Below are 12,387 nucleotides of genomic sequence, written 5' to 3'. Positions count from 1 at the left end.
ATTTATTTCTCATTGTTTTTTAAAAAATTGCTCTTATAGGTAATGGGCTCCAACTATAAAATTATGATTTTTTAACTCTAAAATCATTTCTTCAGAAACTGTTTATCTTGTTGCTTTACTAAATATAAAAGGGTGGGGGAGAGATGTTTTGAAGTCCCACTGCAGCTAAGCACCTTGCAGCTAAGCACCACACTTCTCTAGCCAGTATTGGGATTGGGTTGGGCCTCTTAAAGTCCAGCATGTTAGCAGGCAGTTCATTCAACTTCCTGCCTTTTCATCCTAAGCTCTCAAGTAGGAGTCACGTTCCCAAATACTTTCTTTTCCAGATGCTTTTGATGCCTCTGAGCAGCAGAAAACGTACAAAATACCTACCGATTACCTATTCCCTTTGGGAACATTTGTGTTCCCTGGCTCAAGGAAAACGGCAAAGCGGTTCCTTTTGGGATTGGTTCCATCCCAATCCTTAAACCATCACAACACTTCAGCCAAAATGTCAGCCTGTTCTCAACAGCGAATGACTTTATCCTAAAAATGTATTACCACACCATGCCAGTAATGTCACTGATGTGGGGGTTTTTTACACGGCCATATTTTTAGAATGTGCTCAGGGTGGATTCGTATCTCGAGGCTCAGAAAAAAATCCTCGAGACTTCGTTCTGTCTCTCTCAAATTCAGTGTTCCATAGGTAAAGGGTAAAGGGACCCCTGACCATTAGGTCCAGTCATGGACGACTCTGGGGTTGTGGCTCTCATCTCGCTTTATTGGCCAAGGGAGCCAGCGTTTGTCTGCAGACAGCTTCCGGGTCATGTGGCCAGCATGACTAAGCCACTTCTGGAGAACCAGAGCAGTGCCGGAGCGGTACCTATTCGTCTACTTGCACTTTTTGGTGTGCTTTCGAACTGCTAGGTTGGCAGGAGCAGGGACCGAGCAACAGGAGCTCAGCCCGTTGTGGGGATTCGAACCGCCGACCTTCTGATCGGCAACTCTTAGGCTCTGCAGTTTAACCCACAGCGCCACCCGTGTCCCTTCAGTGTTCCATAAGGTAAAGGTAAAGGTACCCCTGCCCGTACGGGCCAGTCTTGCCAGACTCAGGGGTTGTGCGCCCATCTCACTCAAGAGGCCAGGGGCCAGCGCTGTCCGAAGACACTTCCGGGTCACGTGGCCAGCGTGACATCGCTGCTCTGGCAAGCCAGAGCTGCACACGGAAACGCTGTTTACCTTCCCGCTAGAAAGCGGTCCCTATTTATCTACTTGCACCCAGGGGTGCTTTCGAACTGCTAGGTTGGCAGGCGCTGGGACCGAGCAACGGGAGCGCACCCCGCCGCGGGGATTCGAACCACCGACCTTTCGATCGGCAAGCCCTAGGCGCTGAGGCTTTTACCCACAGCGCCACCCGCGTCCCCTCAGTGTTCCATACAGAGCTCCTAATATTGATTCTGGCTCTGTAGAATCCGCACAACCTTTCGCCAACCTCGTGTGTGCCAAAGACTTTTCTGCCTTTTGGGGTCTCTCTTTAACAAAAACCATTTGAGCTTTACACCATATAAGGAAATCTACAATCTAATCTGTTTCAGTATCATGTCTTTCCCCTGTAAAGCAGAGCAAACTGTACGATAAGGAATCTGCCAGTTTCTTGAAAGGTTATCAGGAGTTCCTTGCTGCAAAGATTAGCAAAGGTGGACATATTATATGGCGGACTCAGCTGCATTAGTCAAGAAACAGTGTTCGGAATGTGTTATAAGCATGCAACACCCAGATGGCGCCAGAGAGCAAAACAAAATTCTAATCGATTTTCTATAGTGTTCCCCCCCCTTTTGTTATAACAATTTAATTTCTGGCTTATTTATAGTGGGGGGGGGGTTTCCTGTGTGTATATCTACCCAGGATCAGAGCATGCCTGGAAGTGTGCAATCACAAGGAAATCTCGGGTGTTCTGTGCTTTGTTTAGAATCATAAAATTGTGGCATTGGAAATTACCTATGGGGTCATTTAGTCCAACCCCTTGCAATTTATATCCTGCCTCTCAAATGTAGTTCATCTCTCTTTTTTTTGTTACAATATATAGATATTGAAAAACACAGGTGCAAATAATTTCCACAACTGTTCCTTCTCAGTCAGAAAAACATGCACATATACCAATCAATATCATCTATATCTATACCATCTATATCTATATCTATATCATCTATATCTATATATAGATACACACATACATACATACATACATACATATATTAATCAATACTACTCTATTCCAAACTTTAAAATGGACAGCGTAATGCTGGTGGTCAACAAAAGAGGTTTAAAGACTGTCTCAAAGCAAAAACTTACTTTAGCAAAATTTAGTATAAACACCAACAATTAGGAAACACCTGCCTGCAAGCTCTCCAATTGGAGAACAGCCTTCACCAAAGGTGTCATGGGCTTTGAAGACACTCAAACTCAGGACGCAAGGGAGAAACGTGCTAAGAGGAAGGCACGCTTGGCAAATCCACACCTTGATCAGCTCCCACCTGGAAACCAATGTCCCCACTGTGGAAGGACGTGTGGATCCAGAACTGGCCTCTACAGTCACTTACGGACTCACTGTTAAAACTGTGTTTATGGAAAACAATCTTACTCGGCTACGAGTGACCGCCAAAGAAGATGAATTAATCAATAAATGTCAGTTCTAAAAAAAAAAAGCTTCTCCTTGGTCTTGTAGCTCCAATTTGTAATGGCAGCGTGTGATTTTAACATGGTAGAAGTTTACAAAATGGAACTCATGCAGTGTAAATGTTGCGAGATAAAGGACAGTTAAAGGACTTCTTTGTGCAGCATGCAGTTAATCTATGGAACTCACTGCCACAGGAGGCAGCGATGAACACCAGCTTGGATGGCTTTGAAAAGGTTTAGACAAATTCATGGAGGAAGAGTCTACCAATAGCTACTAGTCATGGTGCCTAAACACGGCCTCCATGGTCGGAGGCAGCAATGCTTTTGAATAACAGTTGCTGGGAACTGCAGAAGAGGAGAGGTTTCCTGTGCTCAGGTTCTGCATGAAGGTTTTGCACAGGCGGTTGCTGTGAGAATGAGATCCTGGACTAGATGGGTCATTGGCCAGATCAGGGGCACTGACTCTTGGGGGCTGAGGTGTTTTAGGCCACCTCAATATTTTGGGGGAGCAAGCCCAGCCTCCCCATGCAGGGCCAGATTTAGGTTTGATGAGGCCCTAAGCTACTGAAGGCAATGGGGCCCTTTATATGTCCAGCTGTCCTTTGTCAACAACAAATTGTCGCTTTTTTGTGTTGAATATATGCTATATGGTGGGATGTGGGTGGTGCTGTGGGTTAAACCACAGAGCCTGGGAACTTGCTGATCAGAAGGTCGACAGTTCGAAACCCCGTGATGGGGTGAGCTCCTGTTGCTCAGTCCCTGCTCCTGCCAACCTAGCAGTTTGAAAGCACATCAAAGTGCAAGTAGATAAATAGGTACCACTCTGGCGGGAAGGTAAATGGTGTTTCCATACGCTGATCTGGTTCACCAGAAGCGGCTTAGTCATGCTGGCCACATGACCTGGAAGCTGTACGCCGGCTCCATCGGCCAATAAAGTGAGATGAGCACCGCAACCCCAGAGTTGGTCACGGCTGAACCTAAAGGTCAGGGGTCCCTTTATCTTTATAGACCAATGCTATATGGTCATTGATGGACCTAATAGGTAGCTCAAGCCATTTGCACATGTTGCCATGCAGCCAGTCCATGCAGAATGTAGGCACCCTATATATAGAAAGGAGCAAACCAGTGATATTTTAGGGAGCAGACTAGAAAGTGGGGCCCATGAATTACATCATAGGAGTTGACACAACACAAAACACTGTGCTGTATGTAGGGTTTATTTTATTTCTTTTTTATCTTATATTTTGGAAATGTGCAGCCAGTTTTTTCCCCCTTAATTTTTTTGGGGGGCCCCCTAGAGAGTGGGGCCCTAAGCTATAGCTTGTTTAGCTTATACGTAAATGTGTGGGACGCTCTGGTGCACGGCACTCACCACGGCGCCCGGCCTCCTCCCCACACCCCATTGCAATTGCGCGTTTTAATGATCTGCATCATTGCCAGAACAGAGTCACTTGGAAAGGTGCTGGCTATGCCTGCCATAGAAATCCGGGAGCAATGGATTTCAGACTTGGGCGGAGATATCAGTGGGCTTGATCTGCCCCTTTGAGCACATTCCATTCCTGTTGATTTCAAAGAGAGGAGGGAGAGATGTATCTTTTTGACTCGCTTCCCAGTGGAAAATCAGCAGGATGTAGAAGTGCTAGGTTTCTCCCGATTTGCACTCGCTGCTTTTTAATGAGAGATGCTTGAGGAATGCAACTCAAATGGGTTTTGATAATGGATTTGTGAATTCCAGGGCACTTGAGCTCTGTCTCATGTGGAATTGCTTCTTACGTCAAGGACCCACTTCCGTCCCAGTTGCTTATTTAAGCATCAAGATTTATCTATTTATTTTTAAGGCTGGGAAGTATGCACACCAAAAATACATAAATGAGACCAAAAAAATGCACAGTTCCTCAGTTTGCACTCAGGTTCTTTCATGTTGTTTAGTCGTGTTCGACTCTTCGTGTCCCCATGGACCAGAGCACGCCAGGCACTCCTGTCTTCCACTGCCTCCCGCAGTTTGGTCAAACTCATGCCGGTGGCGTCGAGAACACTGCCCCACCATCTCGTCCTCTGTTGTCCCCTTCTCCTTGTGCCCTCCATCTTTCCCAACATCAGGGTTTTTTCCAGGGAGACTTCTCTTCTCATGAGGTGGCCAAAGTATTGGAGCCTCAGCTTCAGGATCTGTCCTTCCAGTGAGCACTCAGGGCTGATTTCCTTCAGAATGGATAGGTTTGATCTTCTTGCAGTCCATGGGACTCTCAAGAGTCTCCTCCAGCACCAGAATTCAAAAGCATCCATTCTTCGGCGATCAGCCTTCTTTATGGTCCAGCTCTCACTTCCATACATCGCTACTGGGAAAACCATAGCTTTAATTATACGGACCTTTGTTGGCAAGGTGATGTCTCTGCTTTTTAAGATGCTTTGTCATTGCTTTTCTCCCAAGAAGCAGGCGTCTTTTAATTTCGTGGCTGCTGTCATCATCTGCAGTGATCATGGAGCCCAAGAAAGTAAAATCTCTCACTGCCTCCATTTATTCCCCTTCTATTTGCCAGGAGGTGCTGGTACCAGTGGCCATGATCTAAGTTTTTTTGATGTTGAGTTTCAGACCATATTTTGTGCTGTCTTTCACCCTCATGAAGAGGTTCTTTAATTCCTCCTCACTTTCTGCCATCAAGTTTGTGTCATCTGCATATCTGAGGTTGTGAGGTTCTTCCATAAGCTATACATAATCGGCCGTGGGTTAATTAATTATGTTTGGATTTATATCCCACCTTTTTCTTCAAGGAGCTCAGGGTAACATGCATGGTTCTGTCCCTCCTCATTTAATTCCCACAATTAGGTAGGTTAGGTTGAGAGGCAGTGACTGTCCCAAGGTCACCAGTGATCATCATGGCCAAGTGGGAATTTGAACCCTGGTCTCCCAGGTCCTAGTCCGACGCTCTAAACACTACACCACACTGGGTAATGCAATGGATTCTGTTGTTTATGCGGCGCTTAAGCTCGTTCCTTCACTGTGATTAGCCCAGCCCTGTCCTTTGTCCCTGTAGTTGCATAAAATATGTGCATTGTCAAAGGCAAAGTGATCTATTGGCCAATATGCCTAGAATATGTGCAAGAGGCAGAATGGAAATCCGGTTTGCTGCTAGGTTAAGGTTTCCTTCCTCAAAACATGATTACTCACAAACATAAATCAATAAAGATATTATTCTGGAATTAAAACTCACCCACTCTCCCTAAGATCCACAGCCAAACCTTAGAATGCTTAATGCAGTGAATGGAGGAACGGGAGGGAAACTCTGGTGGGTCGGAGAAGACAGGAAGGGTGCTTGTGACCAGGAGAACTATTATTATTATTATTATTATTATTATTATTATTATTATTATTATTACCCCGCCCATCTGGCTGGGTTTTCCTAGCCGCTCTGGGCGGCTCCCAACAGAATAATAACAACAAGATAAAACATCAAACTTTAAAAACTTCCCTAAACAGGGCTGCTTTCAGATGTCTTCTTAATGTGAGAATGCATTTGTTGCACAATGTATGCAATGTGTACATTGCATTGTGCACACATTGTGTCCCTATAATGCATGATTATGACATTGTAATTGTTTTTGAAGCATGTTTTTACATAACTGGGTGACGAAAAGCTCAAGTCAGGCCAAGGTGAAGGAATGAGACAGGAATTAGGGAGGGGAAAAGGTCTCTGAAATTGAGATTCCTGTAGAAGAAGAAGAGTTTGGATTTGATATCCCGCTTTATCACTACCCGAAGGAGTCTCAAAGCGGCTAACATTCTCCTTTCCCTTCCTCCCCCACAACAAACACTCTGTGAGGTGAGTGGGGCTGAGAGACTTCAGAGAAGTGTGACTGGCCCAAGGTCACCCAGCAGCTGCATGTGGAGGAGCGGGGAAGCGAACCCGGTTCACCAGATTACGAGTCCACCACTCTTAACCACTACACCACACTGGCCCTCAGTGTAGTATAGCCATCTATCCCTTTTGCAAAAGTCGTTATAAAGGATGCACAATATTTACTATGCCCAATGAATCATCTCTATATGTTTCGGTGGGTGGACCCTTCTGTATCTCCACTATAAAGAAAAAATCAGTCTATTTGGGGTCCGAGTCAATTTTGGGTACATTCATTCATACATATTCTCTGTCGCTTTTGTGCAGAGAATATGTGACTTTCAAAAAGAAGTTGCATTGTGAAATTGATCATAAAACACGTATTTCTAAATGTATTTTACCCTGAAATGTGTAATATGAATACGTTCGGATACATTATTTGAGTCTGGAACTGTATTGCCAGGCGAAGAGAAGTGCAAAATCGAAAAAATGCAATCGATGCCATAGTCCAGCAGGTGCAAGATAACCCAGTTTGCTTAAAAAAATAGGACCAAGTCTCTGCATAATCCAGTCCCCCGGCCTTAGCTCCTTTCCATCACACAATTTGCTGTGGGCAGGTGATACTCCTGAATCTCTGTATGTCTGCATGAGAAAAGCATCCAACATTTCTCTGATGAAAATAGGGACATCCTATTCCATCCTCATAATAATTTTATTATTTATACTCTGCTCATCTGACTGGATTGCCCCAGTCACTCTGGGCAGCTTCCAACTTACATAAAAAAAGTAAAGGGACCCCTGACCATTAGGTCCAGTCGTAGCCAACCCTGGGGTTGCGGCGCTCATCTCGCTTTACTGGCTGAAGGAGCTGGCGTACAGCTTCCGGGTCATGTGGCCAGCATGACTAAGCCGCTTCTGGCGAACCAGAGCAGCGCACAGAAACACCGTTTACCTTCCCGTCGGAGTGGTACCTATTTATCTACTTGCACTTTGATGTGCTTTCGAAATGCTAGGTTGGCAGGAGCTGGGACTGAGCAACGGGAGCTCACCCCATCGCGGGGATTCGAACCACCGACCTTCTGATCGGCAAGTCCTAGGCTCTGTGGTTTAACCCACAGCACCACCCACGTCCCATTTTTCCAACTTACATAAAACATAATAAAACATTTTAAAACTTCCTTCCACAGGGCTGTCTTCAGATGTCTTCTAAAGCTTGTCTACTTACTTATCTCCTTGTCTCAGGGGTCACATGACTCCATTCCCTCTAACATTTTTCCTCAGACCAGTTTCTGTCACTCATCTGAAGCTACTTCACATTGTTGTTATGAGGGTTTGAGGATTAAATAGGAGACAGGAACTGCATATCCCCTCAAGCTTTTCGGAAGAAAGGAGGTATATATTAACAAAGATGTTGGCGATAAATCAATCCACAAAACTACTTGGTGATATTGGGCCAGTCACCCTCTCTCCACCGCACCGACCTCACAGGGTTGATGTGAGGAGAAAAGGAAGAATGGACAATTAAAATTAGCCTGAGCTCCTCAGGGTTGTTGTTGTTTAGTTGTTTAGTCGTGTCTGACTCTTCGTGACCCCAAGGACCAGAGCACGCCAGGCACTCCTGTCTTCCACTGCCTCCCGCAGTTTTGTCAAACTCATGCTGGTACCTTCGAGAACACTTCGAGAACACTGTCCCACCATCTCATCCTCTGTCGTCCCCTTCTCCTTGTGCCCTCCATCTTCCCCAACATCAGGGTCTTTTCCAGGGAGTCTTCTCTTCTCATGAGGTGGCCAAAGTATTGGAGCCTCAGCTTCAGGATCTGTCCTTCTAGTGAGCACTCAGGGCTGATTTCCTTCAGAATGGAGAGGTTTGATCTTCTTGCAGTCCATGGGACTCTCAAGAGTCTCCTCCAGCACCATAATTCAAAGGCATCAATTCTTTGGCGATCAGCCTTCTTTCTGGTCCAGCTCTCACTTCCATACATCACTACTGTGAAAACCATAGCTTTTACTATACGGACATTTGTTGGCAAGGTGATGTCTCTGCTTTTTAAGATGCTTTGTCATTGCTTTTCTCCCAAGAAGGAGGCATCTTTTAATTTCATGGCTGCTGTCACCATCTGCAGTGATCATGGAGCCCAAGGAAGTAAAATCTCTCACTGCCTCCATTTCTTCCCCTTCTATTTGCCAGGAGGTGATGGGACCAGTGACCATGATCTTAGGTTTTTGGTTTTTTTGATGTTGAGCTTCAAACCATATTTTGCGCTCTCCTCTTTCACCCTCAATAAAAGGTTCTTTAATTCCTCCTCACTTTCTGCCATCAATGTTGTGTCATCTGCATATCTGAGCTTGTTGTTTCTTCCAGCAATCTTAATTCTGGTTTGGGATTCATCCAGCCCAGCCTTTCGCATGGGTACAAATGCCAAAAAAAAAAAAGTTGCAGAATTACTCTTACAAACACAAGGTAAATCTTCTGAGATATAACAGTGAAGTATTTCTCCAGTTTTATATCACAAGAAAAGAAACAGAGAAGTAATTGGAAGCTATTGGAAGGAAACACCTATGTAGTGGTGATATTTAACTAATTAACGATTTAATCTCTTTGAGCCGCACACCTTCCATAAAAGAATTTTTTTAAAAATGCGCTCTGGGAGGACCAGAGCAGAACATATTAAAAACAATCTAACAAAGAAAATGAACCAATAAAACCAACAGCAGCAGAACAAAGCACAACAACTTTGCTTCGGAGCCAGCCTAAATAATTCAGTCGAAGTTTTTAAAAGGTCTGGGGAAATGAAAAAGAAAAAAAAGTTTCGGCTGCTGCCCAAATCTGATGATAGGGGAAAGAAGGATAGGGAAGAAGGGAGGAAGAAAACAAGAAAAGAGAAAAACCTTTACAGCTCTGTTCCTAGGGAGAGGCTGAAAATGTTGGCCTTTTAATATTCGACATTTTATTGTGTTTTATATGTGCTGGAAGCCACCCAGAGTAAATAAAGTATCAATAAAATATAATAGCAACAGCAATTTATTATTATTATTCGGTACCTATTTATCTATTATCTACTTAATAGGTACCATTGCGGTGGGAATGTAAACAGTGCTTCCATGCTCTCTGGCACTTGTCATGGTCTCCATACACCATTAGCGGTTTAGTCCTGCTGGCCACATGACCCAGAAAGCTGTCTGTGGACAAACGCCGGCTCCCTTTGCCTGAAAGCGAGATGAGCACCAAAACCCCATAGTTGCCTTTGACTGGACTTTACCTTTACCTTTTTTTACCTATGCCGTCTTATCATTCCACTTTTTCTTTTCACCTTGTTGCAATATATCTGTCTCTCTCTGTGTGTATATTTCTGTGTCGTGCGTTGCTTGATTTCGATTCGGCACCCAGACATATCATTATTTTTTAGCCAAGGGCAGTGTACATGGCAGTTTTCACCTTTCCTGCAGATTTCAGTGCAAATCATGTTTTCAATTTGTCTTTTAAAAAAATAATTTAAAAAATACAGTGCATCTGAAGCTGCAAGGAGCTTTTTTTAAAAAAAAACACCTTCTCTCCTGTTGGATAATTTTGCAAAACCTAATTGGAATGAAACTTCTAATGCCCCCAGGCTGTGCTGTTGCAAACACACACACAGAGGCACACAGTCAGAGAGTGAAAGAGCTGCAGCAGCCCTTGGAATATCATTTTTGAGCTCCAATACGCGGTGGGTGTTGAAAAGACCTTCGATATTGTGGAGTGTGAAAGTTCGGGGAAATAATATCTCGGAGCCATTCTCCACCTCATTAAGACACTGATGCTGCGCTCTTTATGCAAAATGTTTAGCAACTGGAAAATGAGGAATGAACCTGCTTTGCACAAGCCATTAATTCTGAAGCGGTTTCACAGTAGTCTTCTTAAAGTGCAGACAATTATTCCGGAGCCAACGGTTTGCAGATTGCAGCCTATCCCAGCAATTCTTCATTTGCGTACAGCAAGAGAGCTGCTAGCATGCCATAAGAAATGAACAAATCAAAATTCTCCTGCGAGGCTGAAAACTCCCCCACACAAAGGGATGTTCTGACCTCCTTATATTAAGCCTGATTCGTTTGTTTGTTTATTAAACTTAATTTTATTGTTATAATTAATTTCATTTCTATGCCGCTTCATATTTTTAAGGGGGGAAATCTCAGAGTGGTTTACAACATTAAAACACCACATTAAACAATCCTGAATAATAATAAAGATTCAAGCGTCAAGGAAAATATTTCAGATCCTTCTCTAAGCGACATTTTGCTTTCCCCATATTATTTACCTACTTGATTTATAGAGCTGCTCCACAGCAGAGGTACTCTAGGAAGGCAGTGGGGTGTAGTGGTTAGAGTGCCAGAGAGACCAAGGTTCAAATTCCCACTCAGTCATAAAGCTCCCTGGGTGACCTTGGAGATGCAAAAAAGAGGAGGGGTCATACTATCATATGTGGTGGACATGTGTAAAGGTAAAGGTAAAGAGACCCCTGACCATTAGGTCCAGTTGTGGCCAACTCTGGGGTTGCGGCACTCATCTCGCTTTATTGGCCGAGGGAGCTGGCATGCAGCTTCCGGGTCATGTGGCCAGCATGACTAAGCCGCTTCTGGCAAACCAGAGCAGCGCACGGAAACGCCATTTACCTTCCTGCTGGAGAGGTACCTATTTATCTACTTGCACTTTGGCGTGCTTTCGAACTGCTAGGTTGGCAGGAGCAGGGACCGAGCAACGGGAGCTCACCCTGTCGCAGGGATTCAAACCGCCGACCTGCTGATCAGCAAGTCCTAGGCTCTGTGGTTTAACCCACAGCGCCACCCACATCAGTAGCTTAGGGCCTCATCAAACCTAAATCCAGCTCTGATCTCCAACCAGGAATGGGTGCTCTGTAGACCATTTCCACCAGAGCGATGGAATTTGGCCCCCAGTCAAAATGATTCGCAGAAACCCCTGAACATTGGACAGGAAGCCTCAATCCCAGTGTCTGTTGAGAACGCCACTCTGCCAGCAGAATTTAGAAGAAGGAAAGAGTCGGAATCCTTGCTGAGCTGCTGCAAATCGCTCTGATCCAGCGGATCCCAGTCTAATTTTTTTTTCCAAATCTTGACATAGGAATGCAGGGGGGGGGGAGTGTGAAAATTCTGCAGTCTTATTAATATTCTAATCCTTAATATTTACTACCACCTATTCTTTTTCTGCCCCTAAGCCTATTTGTTACTTCCAAGAATTTTCTAATTATCTTATATCACAATATTTAGCTAAATATTCTTGAAATTTCTTCTGGCCTTTGCCTCTTTAGGAGCATCCGATGCCTTCGGAATATTATCCACTGGAATCTGATCACCACCTTCATCCTGAGGAATGTGATGTGGTTCTTGCTGCAGATGATAGATCATGACATCCATGAAAACAACGAGGTACTTTCATCAGGGGTGTCTAACTCAAATTCATCGGGGGCCGCATCAGCAGTTTGGTCACCCTCAAAGGGCCGGTTGTATCTGTAGGACTTACAGTACAGGAGAGAAGGGTTCAGGCAGCCGTTGGATCTGTCACATCACAGGATGGCATGCGCTCAATATAAAAACAAGTGGAGGTTTCCTGAATGCATGTAAAGTGGAGGTTTCCTGTGTAGAACGGCCGGCGCCGCTAGAGGGCAGACGTTCTCTGGCTTGTAGGTTGCCGCGCATGCGCTGAAGAGGCGGCTTTCTTGTGTCAAAAAAAAAAAAAACGAGAATAAAAGGTGAAGGCTGGCGGCCGGTGGCGGCTACACGGGCCACATGATGAGGTCTGGCGGGCCGGATTCGGCCCGCAGGCCTTGTGTTTGACACCCGTGTACTAAATCATCATCATAGAATTAAGCATCTTGCAATTGGCAGTGCAGGGATTACAGACCAACCA

The 12,387-nt window shown here is 44.7% G+C and overlaps 1 protein-coding gene across 4 annotated transcripts in view; it reads left to right on the top strand.

Annotated features, from left to right (window-relative positions):
* CRHR2 (corticotropin releasing hormone receptor 2) overlaps nucleotides 1-12,387 on the top strand; it is a 202,015-nt gene that overhangs the window by 142,167 nt on the left and 47,461 nt on the right. For all 4 annotated transcript variants that reach the window (XM_081882589.1, XM_081882591.1, XM_081882590.1 and 1 more), the window contains one exon: nucleotides 11,789-11,906. In XM_081882589.1, coding sequence (XP_081738715.1) covers nucleotides 11,789-11,906 — 118 coding nt within the window. The remainder of the gene's footprint in view (nucleotides 1-11,788; nucleotides 11,907-12,387) is intronic.

Source organism: Podarcis melisellensis (genome assembly GCF_964234715.1).
Source record: "Podarcis melisellensis genome assembly, chromosome: 12".
NCBI classification, from domain to species: domain Eukaryota; kingdom Metazoa; phylum Chordata; class Lepidosauria; order Squamata; family Lacertidae; genus Podarcis; species Podarcis melisellensis.
Note: the sequence above shows the minus strand (reverse complement) of the source record. Positions and strands in the feature narration are given on the sequence as shown.